The 16,425-nt window shown below is 40.4% G+C and overlaps 1 protein-coding gene across 1 annotated transcript in view; it reads left to right on the forward strand.

Moving 5' to 3' along the window:
* Nucleotides 1-16,212, forward strand: part of brip1 (BRCA1 interacting protein C-terminal helicase 1) — a 282,553-nt gene extending 266,341 nt beyond the window's left edge. Inside the window, exons 17-19 of the mRNA XM_038814679.1 lie at nt 37-119; nt 8,893-9,207; nt 13,538-16,212. Coding sequence (XP_038670607.1) covers nt 37-119; nt 8,893-9,207; nt 13,538-14,580 — 1,441 coding nt within the window. The 3' untranslated portion in view covers nt 14,581-16,212. The remainder of the gene's footprint in view (nt 1-36; nt 120-8,892; nt 9,208-13,537) is intronic.
* Nucleotides 16,213-16,425: the final 213 nt, after the last annotated feature.

The following is a 16,425-nucleotide window of genomic DNA, read 5'->3' on the forward strand; positions in this document are numbered from 1 at the left end:
TAATACCAGCTTATAATTACATTTACTCACTTACAGATGTATTCGACATAGGAATGACTGGGGAGCACTGATCCTAGTTGATGACCGATTTAGAAGTAATACCAAAAAGTATATAACTGGTAAGGTACTCTTGTCAAGTCCTTTTAATGTTTTTGTTTTCAAACTGATTAGAATTTGGTGAGCTGTGGCTTTTTTAGGGGCTTTATAGTTAGTAGAAGAGCTAGACCATTGTTATATATACCACATATATATAGTCGACATTTATTTTGATATTGTATTTTTGAGTGGGGTTAAACAAAAGGCTGCTCAGTGTGAAAATTATGAATGACATCTTACAGTGCCATACCCTGTTTTCTTTTAAGTAATTTATATATTTTTGAATAATTTCTCCCCATCCCCGATTACTGCCAATGCCATACTGAAACAGGATAAGGGCTTGACCATTTAAGATTGAGATGAGGAAAAATCTCTTCACTTGGATGTTTTGAATCTTTGGAATTCTCTACCTCAGAAGAGTGTAGATGCCCAGTCATTGGTTATATTAATAACTGAGATCGATAGGTTTTGGGCCTCCAGGAGAAACAAGGGATAGAGAGATCGGGGAAGAAAGTGGAACTGAGATAGAACAATCTTAATTGAATGGTGGAGCAGGCTCAAGGGACAGTATGAACAACTCCTGCTCCTGTTTATTATGAAACTAACGCCGAAGAGGTGAATGAGTTCCCCAAGTTTTCCTTTATTCCCAAAAGGAAATCTAGGGTCTCAACCTCATGACTTCTCCATGGTAACTGATTTGAAATCCGAAGCAGATGATCTGAGAACCAAGCCTCAAATTTGTGCCTCACCATTCTGTGATCCAGATTAGAGTAATGCTCTATATCACTATATTCTCCTCCACCCTATAATAGAAGCAAATACAGATGGTGCAGCACATTGGCATGCCAGTTTGCTGGATTACAGTGTTGGGGTCCAGGTTCACTCTCATAAAAAATTTATATCTGTTAAGTTTGTCACAATGATAGGGTGACTGCTGCGAAGAGTGTGGTTTGTCTTAGTCATAGAATCATACAATACAGAAGAGGATCTTCTGCCCATTAAGTCTGCACTGACAAAACTACACTAAATCTATACTAATCCCACTTTTCAGCACTTGGCCCATAGCTTTGAATTATATGAGATTTCAAGTGCTCATCCACGCACTTTTTAGAGGTTGTGAAGTTTCATGCCTCTACTACCCTCCCAGGCAGTGCATTCCAGACTCCTACCTCCCTCTGGGTGAATTTTCTTTCCCTCAAATTCCATCTAAACCTTCTGTCCCTCTCCTTATATTTATGGCCCCTCGTTATTAACCCTTCAACTAAGGGGAACAGCTGTTTCTTATCCACCCTGGCCATAGCCTTCATAATTGTATACACCTTGTTACGACACCCTGGGCTAGTGCACGGTCAACTCCAGTCCCATTTGACCTGGAGTCTTAAAAAATATCCAAAGTCTTTGGCCCTTTGCTGTCCAATAATTGCAATCACCAGGTTTTTAAGTTTAAACACAATTAGTGTTTATTTATAACAAGAACTATAATGAAATCTGCAGCAAATACAACTGATTAATTATTATCTAATTCTTAAATCCCCATTTTAACTTGACCCTCCACCCTCTATATATAAAATATATCATGTATATAATACACACACGACAGACAAACACAGAGGGGAAGAAAGGGGGGGGGGGAAGAAACAAGTAAAAGAGAAAAAAAAGATTTTTTGTTTCAGATGGGTGCTTCCACCACATTACTCCTGTTCAAACTTTGCTTTCAGATCAAGATTTTTACTGTGGATTCATTCAGGCTTTTGTAGTTCCAGGAATACAGCACTCACAACCTTTCTGGAGAGGGAGAGAGTCCTGGTTTTCGTTTGCAGCCTTTAATAGTTTTCCTGTAGATTCATTCATTCAGGTTCTCTGCAGTTTCAGGAAGACCACACTCACAGCCATCTCTGGAGAAGGAGAGAAAATTGGTCTTTGTCTTTCTGTGTCCAGGAGTCAAACTGAAACTCCTTGGGACTGTACAAAGCATTCCACTGAGACAGGATCCAATTATCACCTGCTACAGGGGCAGAATACAGCCTTTTGGGCCAATTAATCAAAACGAGTCCCAGCCCATCTCTCTCTCTTGCTCTCTGGTGCCCCTGTTCAAACTAGCAGAGTGTTCACTCCCGTAACTTCTGAATTCCTCATTCTCTCTGCTGCTTGACTTAAAAATACTTGTCTGTTAATCACCCATGGATCAAAAATGATAATGGCAAAATCAAAGAAAGAGGAAATTAGGAATAAACAGGAAGGACCCTTATAACCTCAATCAGGACCCACCTCAGCCTTCTCTGCCCTAGAAAAAATAACCCCAGCCTCTTTTCATAGATAAAATGCTCAGAATCTCCTCTGCAACCTTCCTAGTGCAATCACATCCTTCCTACAGTGAGGTGACCAGAACTGCACATATTACTCCAGCTGTGGACTAACCAAAGTCTTGAACAGCTCCAACATAAGCCCTGCTGTTATAATATATGCTATGACTGATAAAGGCAAGTGTCCCTTATGCCTTCCTAATTACCCTATTAACCTGTCCTGTCGCCTTCAGGTATCTGTGGACAAGCACCCCAAGATCTCTCTGTTCCTCCGAGCGCCCTTGTGTCCTGCCATTCATTGAATGCTCCCTTGTCTTGCACTCCTTCCAAAGTGCATCTTCTCGAAACTTTCAGGGTTAAATTCCATTTGCCACTGATCTGTCCATCTGACCAACCCATCTATATCTTCCTTCCACCCAAGACCTTTTCCCTCACTATTAACCACCCTGTGAATCTTTGTGTCATCTTCAAACATACTTATCAACTCCTCTCCCTCTCCCACATTCTTATCTATATTTTTTATGTATATCACAAACAATGATAATAATCTTTATTGTCACAAGTATGCTTACCTTAACACTGCAGTGAAGTTACTATGAAAATCCCCCAGTTGTTCCAATCCGGCACCATTCGGGTACACAGAGGGAGAATTCAGAATGTCTAAATTACCTAACAGCACGTCTTTTGGGACTTGTGGCAGGAAACCGGAGCACCCGCAGGAAACCCACGCAGACACGGGTAGAACATGCAGACTCTGCAAAGATAGTGACCCAAGCCAGGAATCAAACCTGGAACCCTGGCGCTGTGAAGCCATAGTGCTAACCACTGTGCTACCAAGCTGCCCTAAGGAACCTAGCACTGATTCCTGTGGTATGCCACTGGGCACTGGCCTTCAGTCACAGAAACAACCTTTTACAAGCACCCTCTGTCTCCTACCACTAAGCTAGTTTTAGATCCAACTTGCCAAGTTTGGATGTGCTTTTATCTTCTTTATCAGTCTCCCATGTGAGACCTTGTCAAAGGCTTTGCTGAAATCCATATAAACTGCACTACCCTCATCTACACACCCGATCCCCTCCTCGAAAAATTCAATCAAATAATCATGCTGACTATCCTTGATCAAACCTTGCCTTTCCAAATGGAGATTGATTTTCTCCATCAGAATTTTCTCCAATCGTTTCCATACAATTGATGTGAGACTCACTGGTCTGTAATTCTCTGGTTTATCTCTACCACCGTTCTTGAAAAGTAGAACCACATTAGCTGCCCTCCAATCCTCAGATACCACCCCTGTGGCCAGAGAGGAATTAAAAATTTGGCTCAGAGCCTCATTAATTTCCTCCCTTGCCTCCCACAGCAGCCTGAGATACGACCCATCCGGACCTGGGGATTTGTCCACTTTTAAGCCTGCCAAAACCTCCAATATCTCCTCACTCCCTAAGACAAACTGTTCAAGACCTCACAATCCCTCCCCCCAGTTTCTGTAGCTGCATCCTCCTTCTCCCGAGTAAAGAGAGATGTGAAATGCTCGTTTAACATCCTACCAATGTCCTCCGGCTCCACTCACAGATTGTCCCTAATGGGCCCTACTCTTTCCCTTGTTATCTTCTTCCCCTTAATATACTTATAGAATATCTTGAGATTCTCTCTAATCTTACCCGTCAATGCTTTTTAATGCCCTCTTTTTGTTTTCCTAATTGCTTTCTTAAGTTCCTCCCTTTACTTTCTATATTCCACTAAGGCCTCTGCTGATTTACTCCCTTTGTACCTGCTAGAAGCCTCTCTTTCCTTCTCTATCGAATCCTGAATATTCCTAGACATCCAGGATTCTCTTGGCTTGTGCTCCTACATTTCACCCTAAAGGGAACATGTTGGGCCTGTACTCTTCCCATTTCCTTTTTGAACATCCCCCACTACTTTGCTGTAGATTTTCCTACAAGAAACTGTTCCTAGCCCACTTTGGCCAGATCCTAATAAAATCTGCCTTCCCCCAATCCAAAACCGTTTTCTGCAGACCACCTTTTTTCTTTTCCAAAACAAACTTAAATTGTATTGTGTTGTGATTGCTATCACTAAAATGCTCCTCCACTGCCACCTCAAACACCTGTCCAGCTTCATTTCCAGAATTAGATCCAGCACTATGCCATCCCTTGTTGGGTCTTCTACATATTGACACTCTCCTGAATACATTTCAAGAAATCCGCCTCTTCAAACCCTTTGCACTACATTATGACTATCCCAATTAATGTTGGAGAAGTTGAAATTCTCTAATATAATTACCCTATTATTCTTATTATTTTTACACACCTCAGTGGATTGTCTACATGTCTGCTCCTCTATTGCCTGTTAACTGTTTGGAGACCTATAATGCACTCCTAGTAATGTGACTGCCCCCTTGTTATTCCTAAACTCTATCCACAAAACCCTATTTCAAGACCCTTCCAAGATATCGTCCCTCCTTACTGCAGTAACTGACTCCTTAATTTTTGATCAAATTATTCTAGCTCCTTTCAGATCTGTTATTCTTTGCTTAGAATAATTTTGCTCCATCGTCAGATGCGTTTGTCTGAGATCAGGCATTTGTGTAAATGGTTTTTAAAGATACAAAGCTGAATCCTGTCAATCTCACTGTACTAACTCAAATCATCAGGCCTCTGCAGTTCTCTGCGAACTTAATTTAAAATGTGACTTAAATGTTACATTATATTCCCATGTTAGCCTATTTTGATCAATGGTGGCTATTTCTAAAAATGTTAATATAGACTCTCCAGTTAATTTTGTCTGGCCTCTCAAGATGGAATGAAAATTGGTTGGCTTAATTAACCCCCTGTGCTCTTGTGCTCCTCCATAACAGTCACTTGGATACATTTGTAGGCATTGTCAAGGAAGAAGGTGCTTTTTGACTTCTAGGTCAGAAAATGTGTGTGGATTGGTAAAATCTTCAGATAAAAGAGAGTAAAGCATGTTTAACTTGGTAAAATAAAAAGCTACCATAGTGTTCAACATTAGAATTGCTGGATCAAACTGAAAATATGCTATAAAATACTGCATGAAAATTGTGGATGTCAAATTGCTGCCCTTTTGTCACTGGATGGTGCTATAACTCTGTTTTGCCGTTCAGATTTTGAAAATAATGCGAAACACATGCTTGAGATATGACTCGACCATAAAACTTTTATTTGCATCAGATTCTTAAGTAATGCTGCTGTTACTTGCCAATGCAACAGAAGTTAGCTGAAAACACAAAGTTATGTAATGTGTGTTGTACTGAGATTATGCCGTATTAACCTTTTTCTCTGCTGAATAATGCCTTACGATTAGCAGAACAAATGCAATGATCTGATGCTTTAAGGGTTAAGGAAAAGTAGTTAGTTCTTAGTGTACTCATGAGTGCCTGACTTGTAAAATTTTTATAGAGCACATGAGCACCTGTAAATTTTTAGAGGGTACACTCGAGTGAAGTGTTATGACTCTTGGAATACCATACATTTGAAGTACGGACAATGGGAAGGCCTCCAAATGCAAAGGGGGAGCTGGGAGGTTCAGCAATTTTACGAAAGGTTTCTTATTTCATCACTTTTCTTCCTGCATTTATTTTCTCACCTTTTCTACATTCCTTTGCACATGCACATTTCCTAAACTACTTCCAATGTGCTTCTACGGCCTCCTACTTGCCTTCCACTCCTTCCTTGTGAGAAAATGTAAAAATAAATCTCTCTTCATTGTTCCAACAATATGCCTTGGCTTCAGCTTCAAAAGAGCACCCCATAATGTACAGTTGCGTTATTTTAATTTCCTATACCGGCTATTCTTAAGGGCTTTCTGAGTCAGCTACCAATTAATGAATAATAGTCATTTTAATGCTGCGGATTCAACCAGGGCTTTCAGAGGGAAAGCACCTTTAAGAGGAATAAAATGCTATGGGAAAAAGGCATGGGAGTGAAACCAGTTAAATAGCTCATGAAGAACACAGGTACAGACTCAATGGGCAACATTTTTCCTTCTGTGCTGCAACTATTCATCTGACATAGCATCCCCTTTTTTCCTTTCATTTTTGGCTTTCACTTGTTATAATATTCCAAAATTCCCTGAATGTGGGAATGGTTCCAATGGATGGAAAAATGCTTATTCAAAAAGAGAGGGAGGCAGAAAGTAGGAAACAATAGACCAGTTAGTTTAACATCTATCTTTAGAATCCATTATTAAGGAAGTAATAACAAGACATTTAGAAAGTCAAAACACATTCCATCAGAATCAGCCTAGTTTTATGAAGGGCAAATCGTGTTTGACTAATTTGCTAGGGTTCTTCGAAGATGTAACAAGCAAAGTGGATAATGGGGATCCTGTAGATGTAGTATATCTGGACTTCCAGAAGGCATTTGATAAGGTGCTGCACAGAAGTTTAATACACAAAGCAAGATCACATGGGGTTAGGGGCAATTTATTAGTTTGGATAAAGGACTGGCTAACCAACAGAAAGCAGAGAGATGGATACCTGGTCTTTTTCTGGTTGGAAAGATGTAACTGATTGGGTGCCACATACATTGGTCCTCGGGCCCCAACTATTTACAATATATATTAATGACTTGGATGCAGGGATAGAAGATACTATAGCCAAATTTGCAGATGACACTAAAATAATTGGGAGGGTAAGTTGCAATGAGGAAATAAGAAATTTACAAATGGATACGGACAGGTTAGGGGACTGGGCCAAAATTTGGCAGATGAAATTTTACGTGGATAAGTGTGAGGTTGCTAAAGGAATAGAGTATAAAAGTAAGGAAATGTTGCCGCAACAAGGCATTAGTGAGACCACAGCTGGAGCATTTGTGTACAGTTTTGGTCCCCTTGAAAAGGGATGTCGTTGTATTAGAGGCAGTTCAGAGGTGATTTACTCGATTGATTTCAGCGAGAAGGGGTTGGTCTTATAAAAATAAATAAATAAATAACCTTTTATTGTCACAAGTAGGCTTACATTAACACTGCAATGAAGTTACTGTGAAAAGCCCCTAGTCGCCACATTCCGGCGCCTATTTGGGTACACAGAGGGAGAATTCAGAATTCTCAGCTGGTACGGGATTTGAACCCACGCTGCTGGCCTTGTCCTGCATCACAGACCAGCATGAAGAAAGATTAAGCAGTTTAGGCCGATAACACTCTATAAAGTTTAGAAGAATGAGAGGAGAATTAATGAGGTGGATAAGATGATAAAGGGATTTGACAAAGTAGACGTCGTGTGGATGTTACCTCTTGTGGGTAAGAAGGAGAGGCCATAGTTTTGCGATAAGGCATAGTAAATTTAAAACAGAAATTAGGAGAAATTACTTCTCAAAGGGCACGATCTGTGGAATTCACCATCCAGAGTGCGATGGATGGCAGGACATTGAATAAATTTCAGGAGGAGATAGACAGATTTTTAATTAGTAACGGGTTGAAGGTTTATGGAGAACGGGCAGAAAAGTGGGGCCGAGGTGAGATCAAGTATTGAAAGGCAGAGCAGGCTCAAGGGGTTGAATTGCCTACTCCTGCTCCTAGTTCTTATGTTAATTTATGGGACATGAGCATCGCTGGCTGAACCAGAATTTACTGCCTGTCCCTAACTGCCCTCAATGCTGCCAGACCGGGTACAGATTAATGTCCCTAAAGGACGTTAATGAACCAGATGGAATTTTACAATGGTTTCATAGTCACCATTAGATTTTAAAATGCAGATTTTTATGGAATTCAACTTTCACCATCTGCTGTGGTGGGATTTGTACCTAGGTCCCCAGATCCTGCTCTGAGTCGAAGGTCTCAAACCAATCTCACTGGCACAAATCCCATTTTGGCCCTCTCGCGAGATTCAGCAGCCATGACGGGATTTGTGCCTGAGGCGAGCGGGGCTGCTAGATCTTTCTCTTTATTTCAATATTCGTGTCTTTTTATTGCCAAGTTTGACGCACTCAGGAATGACAATAGACTTCATGCACTGGTGCGCTAGTCAGGCCTAGAGGTCCCTTTCACTGCTGAAATGTTTGGAAATGCATTACTGGAGCCATTCCAATAGTAGACAGCACTTCGCCAAGTAGTTACAAGTGTTGCTGTTTCAACTATCAAACCAGGAAAATAATTTGTATGAAAGCATTCATTGGAGTAATAATTGATTTAGAGTGTGTTATAATCTCAACATGGAAAGTGACCAAGCATGGATAGACCTTTAAATGGAAATGTAGAGCAGGAACATAGTGACATTACTTATGGAATTGTGACAAAGCAGCACCAACTGAGTGAAAATAATTTTAAAAATGGAATATAAGTACTTCATAAAAGATTTTAACAAAATGGTAAATACAATTCATTTGCATACAAAAATTGGTGGAGTGTTGAATAGTGAGTTAGAGTACAGGATGATATAGATGGGCTGGTTAGATGGGCCGCTTCCTCCTGATTTAGATGTTTTTTGTAATGTTTTTTCCATTTTCATTGATTGTTACAACTTTCTGTTTAATTATAGGTCTATCAAAGTGGATCCGTCAACAGGTCCAACACCATCCAAATTTCAATTGTGCTTTAGATTCATTGTGTATGTTTTCCAATGCTCACCAAAAGAATATTGAATACTTACCCAAGATCCTCAGTACAGTACCCGCACATATTGTGAACAAGGGTTATCAACCGCAGACTGCCAACACACAAATCTTGTTGGAAAATAGTATTCCAAAATGCAACCCGTCTAGTGTTATCCCAGCAAGCCAGAAGACTAACCCTAGTGCCATTCCCATACCTGCCTCCCATGGGAACAGTAAAATGAGCACTACAGAAGTACCTGGTTAGTATCAATAAAGTGTCATTCGTTTCAACGAACAACTGAGTAAATTAGTAAAACCTATCAGGAAAAAGCATAAAGATTTTTAATAAAAACAGAAAATGCTGGAAATACTCAAGAGATCTGGATGCATTTGTGCAAAGAGAAACTGAATTAATGTTTCAGGTCTGTGACCTTTCATGAGTTCTGTTTTTATCTCCAAATCCAGCATCTGCCATATTTTGCTTTAATAAAGATCTTTAATATTGTGGAAAGCGTGTTATATGTATTTTAAAAGAGGAATAATACTGAAATGTTTTTCCCCTCACTTTAAGCCAAAATGCTGTCAACTAATTAGGTGTAACTTAGTAGAGATAAAATGCCTCAATTCCTAACTTCAAAGATTAGCCTTTGTCACCAATTTGATATTTTCATCCCCTAACCCATATGAATTAAGCTGTTGATGACGATGTAAGTGACATTGAATTTGGGTTAATTTGATCTTGTGGAAAAATTTGATGTTGAGCAGTATAAGACGAGACCTGTTTTTACCCACTTGATTCAATCTATTAGCCATAGGATTGTAGGCTGAAGAAGTCTATGTCACACATCACTTCAGGCAAACTGCGGGAGGATTTTGCAAGATGATGAGGTGCAAAATTATTTTCTCGCAGAATTAAGACAGTTATTAAATTGCATAATAGTAAAAGCTGAACACCAACTACTCAATTTGCTTTTGATGTACAAACTACTGCCCCCCCCCCCCCCCCCCCCCCATCCGCCAGCCCCACCAACCATGCCATGTCCTTATGTCCACTATTACCTGCCAAAGAAAGGTTGGACATTTTCATGACCAACGACAGCCTTCTTCTTCGATTAGTTAACAGTGGTTATGATTCTTCTGATAGGGTTGGTTCTGTTAGTTTTTTTCTCCCCTACCCCAGATGTGGAACACTCACTTGCTAAGTGCTTCACATATGATCTGGATCATTGTTTCAAATTTGAATATTTATTGCGATAATCAAATTTCACTACAGAAGAAAGCTGTTCATTCCACCTTGCCTGTTCCAGCGCTAGCTCACCCAGTGGACCAGTCCATTCTAATGCAATTTCCTGCTTTATTTCCCACTTGATTTAAATATGTTTCCTTGGGCTGGTTTCTCTGGTCCCCCAGCTGTGTGTTTCCTAGCAGTGTGCCATTCGCTGGCAGAGGGATTCTCTACTCCCACCCCATGCCGCCGGAAAAACCTGCTGGCGGGTTTGCGCTGCCAGCGTGAACCGAGAATCCCAGCGGCCAGAGAATTTTGGCCCTTTTCTTCAAGTGTACATTTAATTCCATGTTCAATTTCTGTATTGACTGGATTTCAACATTTATTGGAATGTGGAATATATTACATTTTTGTTGGAGCAGAATATTTCTAACATTCTTCTTTAGGTTTGATGGCTTATGTCACCATCACCCTTTATTACCAATTCTGCAACTGGAGGATATAATTTCACAATTCACCTTTTTAAACCTTGTTATTAATTTTGAACAGTTCTGTTAGCGTTCTTAACCTTTGATTCATCAAATTCTGTCTAAAGTCTCTTCATAGCATAGCTCAAAACCTATTGCATTCCTAATTTAGTTCAGATCAAAGGTCACATATCTGAAAAAGTAACTGTTTTTCTCTCCAAAGATATTGGAAAATCAGATATTTTCTCTTCATATTTCAGATTTTCAGCCTGCATGGGCGTGCTTTTGTGTTAATGTTTCATTGAATAGCTGTGGATTGAGAGAGCGAAATGTGCAACAAGAGCTGGGTGTCCTTGTACACCAGTTGCTGAAAATGAGCATGCAAGTGCAGCAGGCTGTGAAGTAGGCAAATGGTATTGCCCTTCATAGGGAGCAGGGATGTCCTGCAATTATACAGGGCCTTGGCGAGACCATACCATAGAGCAACTATTGAATCCCTACAGTGCAGAAGGAGGCCATTCAATCCATCAAGTCTGTACCAACTCTCCGAAAGAGCACTCTACTTAGGCCCACTCCCCTGTCGTATTCCTGTAACCTCACACATTGATCATGGCCAATCCACCTAACCTGGACATCTTTTGGACACTAAGGGGCAATTTAACCTGGCTATTCCACCTATTCTGCATATCTTTGGACTGTGGCAAAAAACCATAGCACCTGGAGGAAACCCACGCAGACACAGGGAGAACGTGAAAACTTCACACAGACAGTCACCCAAGGCTGGAATCGAATCTGGGCCCCCTGGCATTGTGAGGCAACAGTGCTAACCACATCTGGAATATTGTGTACAATTTTGGTATTCTTATCTGAAAAGAATATTCTTGCTATTGAGAGAGTTTAAACCCACCGATCCTTTGATGTGCAAGGTTTCTGTTCACCTTCAAAGAGAAAAAGTTTTTTGTATGCTGTAATTGGCAGGGGACTAGCTTGTTTATTTTCATTTCCCATCACACATGAATGCATCTCAAGTACCTTGCTTTTAACCAAACCTCAATGTTTATAAACATCCAGGAGTTATGTGCTTTCACTTTCTTTTTTACAGCAGAAAGCACTGAACTGTCTTTGCTGTGATCAGAAGCTGCCAATCACCTAAATGATTAACTTTAAAGCAGGGTACTTGAGATGCATTCAAGCATGAAGGGAAATGAAAATAAGCAACCCAGGCACCTGGCTGCCTGGAAGCTATTACACTGTAAATTGCAGCCAACTAAAAGCGTGTTCTTTTAAAGGTCTGGGCGAGTTTTGAGTCTTGTGATGTGGTTTTGGCTTTCTGTGAAGTTACAGCTGCTGTTCTCTACACCCCTGCCTGAGGCAACAGGTGTAGGGAATAGGTGAGTGAAAAATCTGATTTTTCATTGTTTCTGCCTAGACTGCTCTTTAGCTTCCAGGCAGGGATGACTGATTGGTTGGGGGGGCAGGATTTTCATTGTGAATGGGAGGGGTGCCCACTGATCGGCCTTGGTGGTACCTATGTTAAATACTTCCCCCTTGGCCCAGCACATCAGGGTCACTCTGGCAAATACTTTCACCAATGCATGCCAACGTGAATCCCGGCCCAGAGGGCTGGTGCATCACGGAGGCGTGGAGAATCCAATGTCCAGCCCGTTAATAGAATGAATGAAGATGGGTTTAAATGACCCATTTGCATCTCTCGCTAGCGCGGGGCGTGAAACACAATGCTGCTGCCAGCAGGGGACTGAAACATCGCAATGGGATTGGCGCCAGCCGTGTTTTGCTCGACCCGAGATTCTCCGCCATATCGGGAACTCCGCTACTGGCGGCGGGCAACGGAGAATCCCATTACCACTCATTTTGGCATCTTACAATAAAACTTTCCATCATTCAATTTGCCCTAATGTCCTCCTCTCTTCCCCCCCCACCCCACCCCACCCTCATTTGCTTAAAACCTATTACATCGCACCCTGACCGCCCCCCGCCGACCACGAGAATGGCTGGGTCACCACCACTATTCTCTCTTCTCTCTCCCCCCGCCCCAGCACAGATGCGTGAGGCTGTCTCAGCCCCCCCACCCTCACCAGACTCCCTCATATCAGAGACCTCCTCATATATTGGGGGGGGGGGGGCTCTCTGAACAAGTCTTGCGTTAACATCCCTACCTCTGGGCCAGAAGCTCCGGGTTCACGTCACACTTCAGGACTTGATGGCCATGGAAGGTATGTTCATACCGTGGCCAAACAAGTTGATTATTAGCCTGTGAAAACTTTAGTGGCAGGCAGTAAGAGCAGGAGAGTTTCCTGTACAGCTATACTGCAGAAGTCAACAGCAAACCTTTGCAGCACTTTGCCAAGCTTAATCATGGACCAATCCAATAGAAGATCATGGTCACCTAGACCCTTTTAGGGTGTAAGGGTGAAGGAAGAGGAGGATGGAAGGCCACAGACCTGAAATGTTAATTCTGTTTCTCTTTCCACAGATGTTTCCAGCATTTTCTGCTTTCATTTCAGATTTCCAGCATCCATGTGCTTTTGTTCCATTTTCTGATCCTGGTATCATTCAAGTTTAATGTATTCTTTTTCTGTATCTCTAAAATATCCTTTCTATAGTGTGGTGCTCAAAACCTGACGAATTACTTTACAACATGGCTCGCTTTGAAACTTCAGTACCACTTGTGAATAGCACACTTCTCTGAACTTAACATAATTCTTTACGTCAATCGTGAAACAAGTGTTTGATCTATGCTCAAGCGCTCAATCATGATGTTGGTTCACTTTTTGAAGTAGATTTTGTATAGTAGTGAAAAGGTCATGTTAGCTTCAGTTTTTGGGGTAAAGCTGTGCTGCACTTCATGATTTTTGATCATTATTGCTTGTCTTGCAGATAATGAGGAAGCGAATTCTACAACCATAATCACCAAGATTCCACTCTTCAGAAATGCCAGTGTAAAAGAGAAAAAATGTAAAACTGGTGTCTCAAAAAATGAGCCAGGATCTATCATGCAGTATTTTAGAAAAAAGCCTCTGACTTCCACACCTATCCGAGCATTACCAACACAGTCACACTTTCCATCTATTCAGTTGATGCAAGATGATCATAAGAACATGATGTGCAAAACTGTTAGACAGACACAACAAAAGACAGAAATAATTTCATTTCAGTTTGAGAACATGTTACAGAAAAATACTGCTACGCCAATAAACAGAGAGGAGTTTTTATTAAATGCAGTAAAACATGAGTTACAAGATAACAGAGAAAACCAAACAGCTTATGACAGTGCAGGAAATTCTTATAACAGCTCCATGGTTGTATCACCCTCCTCTGTTGTGGAGTTGTTAAGCGAAGATGAGGCAGAAATTATGGGAATACCATCCTCCGTTAGCACTGATATGCAGCAGCCTGCAGAGGAAGATGATGACATTAGGGAGGGTGAGACATATTTTTTTACCCCTGAACTTTTTGACAAGAATCCAGAGGAAGAATGGTTAGAAACAGCAAGGGGAAATAACTCACCAGATGTTGTCAAAGTTGATGATCTCTGCGGTTTTCCTGCTGCACCTGAGAACGAAGCTGCTAAATGCGTGGAAACGTTTCCGAGTATAAATGGAGGACCCAGCTATTTTGATGAGCTGACTAAACCTAATGGAAATTATGTCACGCACTCAGTTTTTGAACAGAAGAAAGATAATCTCGCCAGTTTGTGTTCCAACTTGATAGCGAAAGACAAATCTGTGCCTCGATTAGCTACACTGATAGATGATGAGGAGGATGCCAGTATAAGACATCAGCACGTTGATGAGCTGGCAAAAACTGACAAAGTAGTAAAGAGCAGATGTAGGCTGTCCAGATCTAGAAATAAAGGTACAAGCTTGATAACTGACAATGTATGTACACAACAACTAAACTTGCCCGCTGACGATAACTAATATGAAACGGATATCTGTCCCATCAAGTTGACTCATTCTGATTTTAAAATGTGTTTATCAATCGAGTCAAACTATTTAATATAATTTCTTATCCTGTAGGTTTTCTTTTAAAATGAGAAATTTGTTGGGGATGAGAATATTCTGTGCATCTCCAGATCAGATATAGAATAGGAGGGAGGGAGTAGAGGTTCCTCCACTCAGTCCTAGCCATGTGCTTCATTCCCTCCTTTGAAGTGTAGTTTCTACTGCACTGGCATTTTTATTTTTTAATTTCGTACATATTATGGACCTTGCTGTATAAAAGCCAATTAATCCCAAAAACGGTGGAATTCTGTAGTAGGGACCAGTGCCAGCTATGAACTGATATTTCCATAACTCATTTCATGTAGCACCTGCAAAGGTACTAAACAAAGGGATTAGGTAAGGCTGCTAGTAAATTCAAGCCGTGTAAGAACAATAGATTTGAGTGCTTTTTGAATGAAAATTAATCATAGCAGAATTACAATATGCTGAAGGCATCTGATGGAAGTTACATGTAGTTGTGCAAAGCACACTTTTGGAAAAATGTTGCTAATCAGTTGTTCATCTATAGACTAGAGATTCAGGAATGTGATCTTAAAACAGTCGTTGATTAAAATAGGGAACTACAGCTTCATTATTGTATGGGATTAGGTTTGGGGGAAGAAACAGGTAATCATTGTTTTTTACACTACAGTAAATGGAAATATTCTGATGCAATGATAATGCTTAAACTATCATATCAAATAGTCTTCTAAGACCAAAAGTATTGACAGTGAACATTGAGAATTATTGGCTAAGCATTAGTTTTATGATTATGTTTTTGAACAGTTTATTAGTTAACCTTGCATTGCTGTCAATTTGTGCAGTGTCAAATGGTGCTTTATGAGGAAATTGTTTGGCAGAACTGCTGTGACACCAGAGTCTTTTACATCAATAATCCATTGTTGATCTGGCTGTAATTCTTGAAAGGCTTAGTGTGTTGTCTTGGAAAAACCTACTTCTGTGGCTGCTACTTCATAAATAGTTTAACTTTTAAATGTTAAAATGTGATTGTTAGAAACTAAAAATCATAGTGAAACCAGAATTTTGCCTTGTATCATGCACTCTGGTTCTTTAGCATCGCATTGGTGTTTTAAGTCAGGGGAGTAAAAATTCATCTTGGGCAGTGGCACAGAACAGTGGTTCAACCAACTAATTGCAGTGGATAGAACGGAATATCAGTTATTGTGTATAATGAGCAGTCAGACCAATATCCCCCAGTTTGCAACACTGCCAAAATTAACTTTCTACCTATTCCTATTACACTGTACAGTTTTGGAAAATAATCTCTCCGCTGTGTTAGGTATAATTTCTGTTAGTGGATTGGATCTAATTTGTTCCCAATATATTATCTCTGATTTCACCCAACCTGAAAAGTAGATTGCCGGGGTACCAAATAATGAGTGGAATAGGGGAGAAGGACATTCCTATAGAACATCATTTCCTTTGGGAGTGTAGCTTGGAGATTTGGAAAAGCTGCTTTTCACAAAAGTCACTGGCACATTTGTATCAGAAGCTGTAAATTTAATTCTGTTGTAAAAATAAAATGATTAAATTGGTCATTAAAGAAAATTGTTAATCCTTTATTTTTTAACTAAGCGTGAGAACTGTACCTTGTGTTTTCAAAATATCTGTTGATTTAAGGTTTTGGTTACTGCAATAAATATAAAAATAGGTTAAATTTCATCAGGAGGGATTTCTTGTGATTAAATGTCATATCTGGAATTAATTGTCAAAATGGCCTGTGTACGGCCACGGCAGGGTAGCATTGTGGATAGCACAATC

This window comes from Scyliorhinus canicula, chromosome 12, assembly GCF_902713615.1.
Source record: "Scyliorhinus canicula chromosome 12, sScyCan1.1, whole genome shotgun sequence".
In the NCBI taxonomy this organism is placed as follows: Eukaryota; Metazoa; Chordata; class Chondrichthyes; order Carcharhiniformes; family Scyliorhinidae; genus Scyliorhinus; species Scyliorhinus canicula.